Genomic DNA, 12,155 nt, shown 5'->3' on the forward strand with positions numbered 1-12,155 from the left:
CTTCTATCTATTTTTTTCGGTTCTCGAGATTAAGCAAGTACAGACATACAGAAGAACAATGGAAAATACATCAACAGTTTTTTCAAATTGCAGGCAATTATTACCAACGAAATAACAGCCGCAGAAGCAATCTGAAAAATCTAAACATTTAAACCTATTGTCCTGTATAATACATTTTCGTATGTTAGTAAAAAAAGTACGTATTTCACACAGAAAATTCTATTCTAAAAGATGGCTTTGCACGTGAAGTTTTAAAGTAATAAACGAACAGAATTTCTTACCACAAACATCACATTTCTTAACGCCTGAATCGGTATTAATTTTCATATGTCTATTTAAATAAGTCTGTGTCCGAAATGTCTTACTGCAAATTTCGCATTTATATTTTCCTCCCGGCGGATGAGCAGTTTTATGATGAGTTTCGAATTCGACTTTTGACGTAAATTTCCTCTTACAAACGTCGCAACAGAAGTGTATTTGATCCTTGTAAGCGAGTAGATGTTGCTCCAAATCATAACTATTTACGTAAGTCCGTTTACAGACATTACATTGGTAAGGTAATTGTTTGGAGTGTATTTCTAAACAAGAAAACTGTAAATGCAGTTTCAGTTTAATTTCTGTTTTAAATCTGCCTTTACAATAGATGCAAAGATGCTCTTTCTTTTCATGAACAGGTTGGTGCCTTAAGAAGCGAGATTTATCGTAAAAACCCTTCTTACATATCTCACAAACGTAACGAAGATTGTCTTTATTGTGAGTGCTTTGGTGACGTTTCAACTCAGAATTTGATATAAAACGTCTGCTACACACCTTACAAAGATACGGTTTTACGTCATAATGAGTTCTCTGATGACAGATTAAAGAGGTTTTAGACAATAACTCCTTTTTACAGATATTACATTTTTCAATATGAGTTTTCGAATGAGCTTTAAGCATATTTTTAGTTTTGAATGACTTATTACAATATCCGCAAACAAACATATTTTTATGTTGAACAAAGCGATGTTTAACGAAACTATATCTGGATTTAAATGCTGTTTTACATAAGTTACAAAAATACTTATCACTTCTATCTTCGTGAGTTCTTTCATGTCGTCTCAAATAGCGTTTTGTTTTAAAATGCTTGTTACATGTCTGACAATAGTACTTGCGTTCATCGGTATGTATAACAACGTGCTCTTTTAAACGCAGCTGTGATTTAAAACTTCTGTTACATATCTGACAAGAATAATTTAAGTTTTTATTATGAGTGATTTTATGATTCGTCAAAGAGCATTTTGTTTTAAAACTTTTGTTACACACCTGACAAGAATACTTACATTTATCACTGTGAGTTTCACGATGCCTTTTTAAATGGGCTTTCGTTTTAAAGCCCTTATCACATATACCGCATTTGAAAGGTCGAACTTCACTATGAGTACGTTGGTGTTGTCTCAATGAAGGTCTCGTTTGAAATTCTTTTTTACATATCTTACAGCAATGAGATACTGGTTGTAGTGTTCTGTTATGCCTCTCCAATTGGCTCTTTGTATTATGTAGCTTATCGGAAATGTCACATCGAATGGGTTTCTGTGTAGATTCTTTACGATTTTTTGATAATGACAGCGAACGAACTTTTGTACGATCCATTTTCCTTTGTTTTTCGGTGATGTGTTCTTTCATGTGTTTTTTCAATAGAAATTGCCAGGAAAATTTTTGATTGCAGGTTGTGCAGCAAAATGGTTTTTCTCCGATATGAAAGTTCAAATGCGCTTGTAGTATTTCCTTGTTTACAAAAGTCTGTTTACATAAATCGCATTTGTGATTTTGTTTAGAATGAGATGAACGCGTTATTCTGAAATATTTCCTTTTAATCTTTCCTTGGATTTTGTTGTTGTATTTTCTACTTGTAGGGACGAATTTCGTCTTGTTTGCATTACACTTATTCTTCTTTTGTGTTTTCGAATTGTGCTGAATATCATATTCTTCACTCTTTTCGTACTCCTTAACTGAAATTAAAAAGTTAAATACTATAAGTATTTAATTTACTTTAAATTAAAACACAATATTCGTTATCTATTTACAACGTTTTTTTATATTTTATATCATTAATTACCAATTTTATAGCTTAATAATTATTGATATAATATAAAGTTAATAGCTTAATTTTTGTTTCTGAAAATAAATCGTGTTACTTTGTACAATCGATTACTGCTGAATTGAGCCTTTATTGGATTTGCAAATAAGTTTCATAATTTAATACTTGTGATAAATTTTTGTAATAATTCTTGTGATTAATTTAAAAGACAAACATTCCTTCATTATGTTCTGTACATTTATTTTCCTAATTGGTGCATATAACAGCCTGCATTGCGATCGTTCATAAATATGACGGCACAAAATTTTTACATTTGTTGGCTGAGGTCCTTCAGTTAAAAAATGTGAAAATTTCATTGGGCAGCCATTGTATAGGCGGATTTAAACTAGAAATTGAAATGTAAAATGTCTTTGAGTAGCCAGTCTAAGACATTTAAAAATTTTTTAAAATTGTGTACAATAGAGAAATAAATAATTTTAAAAAATGTATTAGATTGGTAACTTGATATGATAAACCTTAAACCACTGTAGTTATATAAATTAAATACTATAATATTACAAATATTAAAACAAAAATGATATAAAAGATTTGGTTATTTCAGCCTACCAATATCACGTTTATCGCCATACTTGGACGGTACGAAATGGCACAATTTAAAGTAGTCGAAAAGTTTAAAATATATTTTTAGTTTATAAGATATCATATTTTTTTCTTAATGTTAACTCAAAGAAATTGTGTCGTTCACAGTTGAATATCGAACGGTAATCTGCCAATCAATTACATTTCTCGAATAATAGACCAAATATTTAAACACAGCATCCTCGAAAACAACTTTAAATCAAATTCTTTTCAGCCCGGTAACCTTATACAATATAATTTTCCTATTCGAATGCCACCATACAGCAGGTCCGATAGAGAGAGAAGTTCTTGCAGATAGGAGTCGAAGTTAATTCGACCAAACCTACCGGAAGAGAGGATGCTCAACGACTACTTATTAATACCGGTCTACTATTAATATTTGAAAAGTGATCCGTTTTGTATGGGTTGTGATGGCACATGATCGAAGTTGATAGCCTTATCGTCCGAAAGACTTTGTATGACTTGTTTAAATTAAAAAAAAAATGTAAAAATGCTAGATTAATGGTTTTTATGTACATAAATTTTTAAAAATTTTTCAACAGATTGTATTGCGTTTATGGAATTATTTATGAAATATTGCGTTTATGGAAAAATTATAGACTTATAAATTCCTACTGTCTTCCCTTATCTCAGTGTTTTTCAAACTTTTTCATTGAGTGGCATTCCTGATTGAAAAATAAAAAGTCGTGACACCCTTGACCAACGGCGGATCTGAATAAAGGGGCTGATGGGCCAGATACATTTTTTGCGAAAACAAATATTACGCGCAACGCTGGGGTGGGGTCCGGGGAGGGAGTTTCCTCCCCGGGAAGAAAACTTTTAAAAATAGACAATTTGAAGTAGCATTTTAATGCAAAAAAACCGCGTTTCTACGTGTTCAAAATGAAAATTTAAGTTCATAGAATTTTGTCGAAATACCTACATGTAAAATAATAGTCTCTCTATTGTTTTTTAAATTTAGTTTTATTATAAAATATATCATCATTTTATATTATTTTATTGATAAACAATCTTTGTTAAATTTACTGGTTATAGCTGTATATTCGTTCGTGAATGGCTGTCTCTTTAATCCGACTTATTCTTTTAATCCGACATTAACCTGATACTGTAAGATAGTTTATCGAAAGAATAAGTCGGATTAAAGAGACGATCATTCACAAATTTTTGTTACGTTTTTTTATACTATTTTGATGCATATATAAAATAAGTATTTCATTACTTTTTTCTTATCTTTTTCATATCAATTTAAAAAATTTAAATTAAAAAAATGATAATAAATTGTTTATTTGTCATAATTGCTTTTGAATACTATGAGAGTACTGTAATATGCATCTACATTGTGCACGCTTTTCAAAGTGCAATGCAACGCTTTTTAAAGTATATACAAGACACAAGTGTCCACGTCGTTCTTCTCTGCTGGTTGGCCTGGTAATGGGACTGCGAATGTGAAGGCCAAGTAATGTGGTTTGGGCGAACTCGTGACAAGTCGTGCGTACACGTAGCGTTGAACATTATATTAACATGCGATTAGTCATCGTTTCTTTGCTTACTAGATATTTCGTAGTAAAATAGAACTGACAATGAGTTATCTTGAACTACACTTAAGTAAATTTCCAAGAAAATGACTAAAGGCCTTAAACGTTGCGACACCCCAATCGTGGCGCAGTGGCACCCCGGTTGAAAAACACTGCCTTATCTATATGTCTTACCATTATATTGCTAACAGGAAAAGCATAATGTACGAGGGCAAAACACTACTACATTCCATACAGGTAATTGCTATGTCCTACATGTTTTTCTTTTAACTCTTTCCGCCGTGTGGGCACTAAGAGTGCTTCTTTTAGCAAGTCTATTATAGGATCTGCTATGCCTACCAATGGCGGCTGGGTAGTGAAGGACGTGGCCCGACATATCCAGGTTTTCAGGGAGGTTTATTTATTAAAGAGATTGATACTATTAAATTGTTATGGTTAAAAATCGACCATGGCTCCACCGAAATTACAAATGTCGCAAAGCGCTAATATTATATACAAAATTCTGATCTTAAAACGAACATTTAATAAATGAACTTGTAACGTGTTACTTACTTTGTACGTTCGGTTCATCCCTGTTAGAATTTCTGTCGGGAATGAAGAATTCGTTCTTGACAGGCTAAAAAATATACAAATAAGACCAAAAAAACTGTTATACATTAAAATAATTATGTATATCATAAATGTGTTGTTTTGTACTAGAAAATTGCCTTAAAACTAAATTATTTCTTACATGTATTGTAGAAATTATTTATTTTTCTTTTCAATTTGGTTTACGGTTGTATACGGCAATGCGGCATGTGAGCAATCTGCTAAAGGGGGATCATCCCAAGAGTGCTTCATTAGAAAAACTGGCATCTATTTCAGTGTTAAAAACGTGAATAAAACCGAAAACACCACTTGGACAGCCCATTGACCAGGCACGAACCCATAGTGTGAAGTGATTTCATCCACTGGGCAACATATTAAACCAGGGGTTCCCAACTTGTGTTCCTCCGAACCCTAGAGTTCCGCAAATAAATATTTGGGGTTTCATGTTAAAATCCGTTGAGCCTAGTGACGTATGAATCTGCCATTGCACATTTGAGATGAGGTGTAATTGTTTTAATCTGGGATATTCCTTGTATGAAGATACAAGAACTCCATTCGAGACTATACACGTGCAACGCGATAAAATGCACATGTTACACCAGTGTTTCTCATCGGGGGCGATATTACCTCCATGTGGGCGTTATTCCATGTTGAGGAGGCGATTTGTAACAATTTATATTTTGGGGGCAAAAAACAATTTTCTGGGCGATATAGTAAAACATTATATTAAGATTAATTAGATATTTTATTCGTTATATCGTACAATAATTTAACAAATAACATTATACTAGTCACTAGTCTATTCAATGCAGTACGAATTTGGCATTAGCCTTGGCCCTCGGCATCGAAATTTTGTAGTGAATGGGGCGATACCACGTAACGGTTTTATTGAAGGGGGCGACAATTTGTTAGAAGTTGAGAAACACTGTTTTAGACTATACGTGCATAGCTTGATAAACAATGGGAATTGATTTATCGGTCACGGAACGAACTGAAATCATGATATATTGTTAGTAAAGCTAATGGTGAAAGCTTTATCGTGAAAAAAAAGTGAATTAAACCATAAAATTAACGCCGTTGTTTAATAGAAAATACACCTAAATTTACAGTAATATTGTATAAAATTGTTTATAGTTGTCTTCCGTTTTAATAATAAACAAAAAATAATATGCAAATTTTACTTATAATGCCTGTAAAATATATGGAAGTTTGTGTCACTTACCTTTAAATCTTCGTATTTATATGGGAGATGAACTCGTTTACAATCATCAGTTTTTACTTTAAAATTCAATCTTTTTAAAACAACCTTACATTCTGATTTTATGCCTAGTTTAATGTCACATTTCTCCTCTTTTATTTCTTCTTTCTTACAATCTGTATTAGAATTTACAAAGTGATTTTGTTTTAAAAATTTTAAGCAAACAATTAAATAACAAATAAATAAATAAAACTGATTTAAGTTCTAATAATTTAAAATGTCAAAACGCTTTCTCTTCGCTCCTCGACTTTAAACTATCAAAAATTTAATACCAAAAAGAAAGAGGCCTTATAATAGTTACGTGTCATAACACTTAACTGACCTCGTATTGTCTTCGTCGTAGATGTTTGGGGTGAAATTTGAAAAAAAAAATGTACACTTATAAATTCACTAATAAAGCCTTTTATAAGAAAAACATTTTAGTTATACATTATATTTGTTCCTTAATGAATCCAATCTGATATAGGCCTATGTATTGGATATTATAAATAATGATAAGATTTTCCTGTTGGCAATTCAATATAAGACTTGGACAATTGGTACAGTACAATCCTTGATTCGAACAAGTTATCTAAATTGCTCCATTTATTAAATATTAATAATTTCTTATCATTTTAAGTGAAATAAATAAACTAGTTTAATTAGAATAAAATTGTAAAAAAAAGTATATAACAAAAGTTACTAACATATTAGATTGTCTGTAGTAGATATGGGTAAGAATAGGTTACTAATTATTTTACATTATAAGTAAAAAGAATTTAAATATAGATATTTACTTAATAGATGTCTCAAAGCTGCTGTGTGACTGGCAGTAAACGCAATTACTCATCTACAGAGTACACAACAGTTCTTCTTTTTCCCGAAGTCCAGAAATGATTAATAAATGGATTAAAGCTATACCACGTAATGACTTTTTCCTTCTAAAATCAGTGTTGTGTGTATTAAACATTGTGATTTTGAATTTATCATCAAAGAATATACTGTAAAGTAAAAAGAGATGATGGGTCATGACTAAAAGTTCCTAGATTCAGACCAAAACTATCTTTTGTCTTACTTTCCTTGACTCAGCGTAGACCTCTCCCCACGTTCGTCAAGACGATCCACGACATCCGGACATCAATCAACATTCGACCAATCAAGGTATTTAGCATATGTAAACTGTCTCTCTCGGCTAGGGACCAGTTACGATAGTACCTTTTAAGCTTTATAAAGCTTTATCAATTATGTTACGCCACATAGAAGCTATGACGGAATCCTATACTTTATCCTATGTATATCTATTTGTAAATAGTTTACATAGTAGATGAGCACATTCCTACAAAACACGCTGTCTCTCGAATATCTTCCATCCCGAATCCGACCGCTCGAGAAACAGCAAAACGCTCACATAAAGCAACAACGGTGTCAGTCCTGACGTACGCATCGCCGACTTATGCCGACTCTTCGGTCATGACTATTAACTTAATATTTATGTGAGATATGCCGGGCGCTATAGGGGATGTGTCCTGTTAACAAATTAATCGGCACGGGTTGTTAAAACCCGACCTCGGTGTCGTTGGGTGGTGATAGGAGGGCAAAAGCGAGTGGGAAGGTCGAGGAGTAAGTTGACAGGTTTCCGGGTCTTCAAAGAAAACAGAGGACAGGGTAACATAACAAAATAAAGGTTTAATAAATATAACTAACTACAAAATATAAGAGGATATACAAAGCTAAACACATTTATATATATATAGGTAATATAGAATTAAATGCGTTTACAATAATTCTTAATACAACTTGGCTACTCTATAGCAGCCATGCCTATTGCCGGAGAGAGAGAGTTCTCAGGCCGTTCATAATAGCCTCTATGTGTGGATGGAGAGCTATATGCGACGATCAGTTCGGTTATAGAAGTAAAGTTTTCAATGTCATCTATCGTCGTGTTCTCAGACTTCATCGAACGGAAGACTGAAATGGACACTAGCTCAAGAATAACATCCTGTGTCGATCGACTCGAGCTTCCGGTGGCTGTCGATTTTATAGCATTATTGAGGGAAAGGGGTAACGAGATCGTCCTTTGTTGACGATGACTTGCATTCTTTGACACCTAAGTGTCAACTTTCTCACTGGATTGTTGATACAAACGATGACATCCGATCCGATACTCTGCACGGAGAGTTTTCTCTGTCGGCGGATGTTTACAATCAACTTTCGAAAAAACTAATTTTTAACAGTTTTTTAAGCGAGTTCGCGCCCAAAAATCCGCGGGCCCACATTTATATAAATATGAATTTATTTATATTTACGCTTTAACTGTTCTTCTAATAACTATAAACATATTTATATAGTGTTAAAAGTACAAAGCCTCTTACCGATTTCACTATTAAAACCAGAAATACTCCAAATATTAGAATTGTTTGTGTTATTTCTTGAATTTAAATTTTCATAAGTACTTATCTGAAACGATACAAAAATTATGCTACATTATCACAGAATTGTGTATAATTTTACAAAAGAATAAATCAAAAAATATTTAAACAGAAATAGAAAATACCGTTTGATCGATAAATTCCTTCAAAATAATCATATTTGATCTCTATTACCTGTGATTGTTTTATTCTAAAAATTCGTTTACTTGATTAAAATCTGGAGCATCTTCATTCCAAATGAATAGGTCAAAATGACAATTTCTAATTTATTAATTAAACGTTAAATACATCATCTCACTCTCTCTAGATATAAAATATTAAATTCTTTCTCTATTAAGATTGCATTTATTCATTCAAAAGGTTTCAAAATACAATATATTTGAATAAATTCTTATTAAATTAGTCTCCAACCCGATTCATATGATATAAAACATATAAAATATTCATTTCGACTCGTTCTTATTAACTATTTAATCGCATTTTTTGTTATTTGTAATTAGAATAAGTTCAGCTCTGGCTTACAATGAATGTGACATTTAGGAGCTGTTCATAAATTATCTCCGCATTTTTTTCACATTTTTACTTTCCCTTTCCCATTGTTCCAGTTTCTCCAAGTTTCTGTAACCCCTTCTCCTGTCTTCGGAAGTCCAACAAGACTCGATCCTTTTTAAAAACCTTCATAACTTTACGAAGGATAAATACAGTAATTAGAAACAAACCATACAATAAAATGCATAAACTGTACAAAATTTAACGAAATAAACGAACGTTTACTAAAGTTCAACTCCTTCCTTCCCCTTCACTTCCCGAAGGGAAATGTCTGAAGTTAACACTTCACACGTGGTCAACTAATTGAAATTTGCCATGGTCCCATAAACTTATAACGCGCCGCTGTTGATTTGTGTCTTTTAATGATTCCAATAAGATATAAGATAATCAACTCAATTATATTATTTAATTAATCAACTCAATTAATTCTATTATTTATAATTATTTATAGTAATCCAGGTTTAAAAATCGTTAATATTGGCTGCAATTTTTAATCATATTTTTAGTTAAAAATCACGTGACTACAGTTAATCGACCCTCCGTTTGATAACTTTTCGATTTTCCCCTACATAACTGTTCTCGAGGTTAAAAAAGGACAGACGAGCAGACTGTCTACAGAGACATTCTACAGATTTAAAATTTAAAAATTTTAGCCCAATTAATATTACAAGTGAAGTCAGGTAACTGCTGCAAATGATAACCAATAAATAGTAACGAAAATTAAATAAATCTGAATCTAATAAATAGTCCTGGAGACACTGTCTCACTAATTACTTATTACACTAATTACCTGGAGACACTGTCTCACTAATTTGATAGTTTATAATCGTAATATTTTCCCTCGTAGTCATGAATTTAAGTAGACGAAGTTTATTTTAAAATTTTGGAAGGAGTAATATAAACGTAGAAAGTTTGCAAGTGACGCTTTAAAACAACACTAGAGTCGTATACAAAAGTACATTTTACTCACCTGTATATTTTTATGTTCTGAAGGTTCTGATTTAATTCTTCTACATAACTTTTTGTTATCCGTATTAAATTCTTTCTTGCAATTCTTCAAGACTTGAAACTTTTCATCACCTCGGTTAAATGTAAATTCTGAATATTCATTTTCTGGTTCTACTTTTATCTTCATTTTCTTAATTTAGGATAATGTCGTATGTCAACAATCTGTTTTATATGAAAGATTTTAAACCGTCCAGTTTGAACTTACATTCGTTTAAAAAAATAAATAAAATTTATATAATAGGAAACACTTACCTGTCCTAGTTGAATATGTAGCTTCAATCAAGATCAATTAGTAAATATCCATATTAATTTTACTCGAATTTTAGAACGAGTAACAAAGACAGAGAAATAAACTCACTCAGTGCTATTGTTCGTGTTGTAGCAGTTAAGAAAGGCAAGCACACTCAAGGTTAATAATAGAAGAATGTCCAAGGGTAGCACGTCACCAACTCACGTGATAGTTTGTAGCAACAAAACCCACGTGATATATGGTAAAGAAATGTTTCTAGAACCCATCTCATCTGGCAAATGCCGATATTACATCGTCAATCCTTTTACTTAGATCTTCAGCTATTTTATTCATACACCTCTCCCTCGAACTTCTTACTTCTATTAGGTGCATTTATGCTATTAAATTTCGATGGTTAAAGATCGACGGGTTTGAGAGTTAATGGGTATCGTATGTATCTGCATTTGGGTCGGGATTTAATGACGTTTGTACTCGTTATTAGCAATTGTAATTTTTTATATAAAACACATTCCTACCCTTAAAATTATCAAAATTTTATATGTTTTCGAGAAAGTTGCATAACTCGTTGCTGGTTTATTTTAATATCGAATTTTCCTATCGAATGGAGATAGAAAAAGAATGTGTGTACATAAAAAATTAAATATAATATACCTGTTAATGTTTTCACAATTATTTTTAAATAAGCGATATTTCTTTTTGTTTTTGAATTTCTTTCCATTTTTTCTTCCATGTGCGTCGGAAGTTTAGGAATTTTGGCGGCTACACTGTCTCTCTTCTACCCGGGCAATAAGTATTACCAGGAAGAATCCAGGGACGTGCCCTGTGTCAGGGTGACCTCATTTTTAAGCGCAGAACTTCTCCAATTATGACTGGGAAATCTAGAAAAGTGAAAAGAAAAAAGCAGGCGACAGGGAGAGTGGAGGTTGGGTGACCGTAGGGGTCATTGACAATCTCTTTCTTTCTTTTAAAACTCGTGTGAGGAAAATTGCCTTTAATATTTTTCAGATTCGGAGAACAATTACAGTAAGGACACAAAGTGTGAGTTTCTTACAATAAGTTTCGATAACAATATTTCGAAGCCTTTCTCATAAAAGAAATGGGCATGGGGCGTTGGGTATAACTTTATGGATTACAGGGGGAGGTGGATCGAAAAACTTTAGGAATCACTAGTTTAGGAACATACCAGCTGAATGTCTGCTTGCAAAGAGAATGTTCGGAAAGTTATTTTGGCACCTGATAAAATTTTGCAGCTTTCTTCGTCCCTATTTTCTTGTACCTTACCATACTCAATACCTCTTTTACACTTTTACAAACACTATTACATCGTTTGAATTTGTGGGTAATACGGAACCCCACAGGAGTCGTGTTCGATATGAAAAGCACCAATGGGATCTGTATTTCACGCATCGTCATCTTGGATTAACTTAATTTCTGTCGTTACCGAACTTTAATAACGTAAACATCAGACAGATTAACATGTATTTCTAGGCTGTAGAACGGGACAGGTGCACCACAATCGATATTCAATCAAACAATTAATTAATTAATTAATTAATGTTTATTTCTAAACAATTTACCCTGCAAAATTTCAGAAATTTCTAACAAAAATCTTAGGAGTTATTATTCATAAACAAAATCGTGCGAACCCCTCTCTCACACACACACTAACATCTATACATACAGAAGTTACCCCCGAATTTTTTTTGCGTTTTTCGGCATTTCAAAGTGCTCTAAATCCTAAAGTGTAAAAATCTGGGACTCATCTTTTGCATTTCGTTATAGTTTCTTTCTGTTATAACAACCGGAAAAGTAACTGATTAATTAAGATAAGAACTACATATTG

General features: G+C 32.3%; 1 protein-coding gene across 1 annotated transcript; it reads right to left on the reverse strand.

Annotated features, from left to right (window-relative positions):
* Positions 1-219: 219 nt before the first annotated feature.
* On the reverse strand, positions 220-10,440 carry LOC111638302 (zinc finger protein 62 homolog). The gene is made up of 6 exons (XM_023383988.1): positions 10,315-10,440; positions 10,025-10,224; positions 8,449-8,533; positions 6,062-6,213; positions 4,804-4,867; positions 220-1,988 (listed from the first exon to the last, which is right to left on the reverse strand). Exons 2-6 carry the CDS (start codon positions 10,187-10,189, stop codon positions 220-222), a joined length of 2,235 nt encoding a protein of 744 aa, XP_023239756.1. The 5' UTR covers positions 10,190-10,224; positions 10,315-10,440.
* Positions 10,441-12,155: the final 1,715 nt, after the last annotated feature.

This window comes from Centruroides sculpturatus, unplaced genomic scaffold (genome assembly GCF_000671375.1).
Source record: "Centruroides sculpturatus isolate CEXI.00-Female unplaced genomic scaffold, Cexi_2.0 scaffold1136, whole genome shotgun sequence".
Taxonomy (NCBI): Eukaryota; Metazoa; Arthropoda; class Arachnida; order Scorpiones; family Buthidae; genus Centruroides; species Centruroides sculpturatus.

Coding starts and splice junctions, on each gene's coding strand:
- LOC111638302 (XM_023383988.1), bottom strand. CDS start 10,189: ATGAAGATAAAAGTAGAACCAGAAAATGAATATTCAGAATTTACATTT. Junction 6,214..8,448: donor TGGTTTTAATAGTGAAATCG/GTAAGAGGCTTT, acceptor ATTCTAATACAG/ATTGTAAGAAAGAAGAAATA. Junction 1,989..4,803: donor GGATGAACCGAACGTACAAA/GTAAGTAACACG, acceptor TTTTAATTTCAG/TTAAGGAGTACGAAAAGAGT.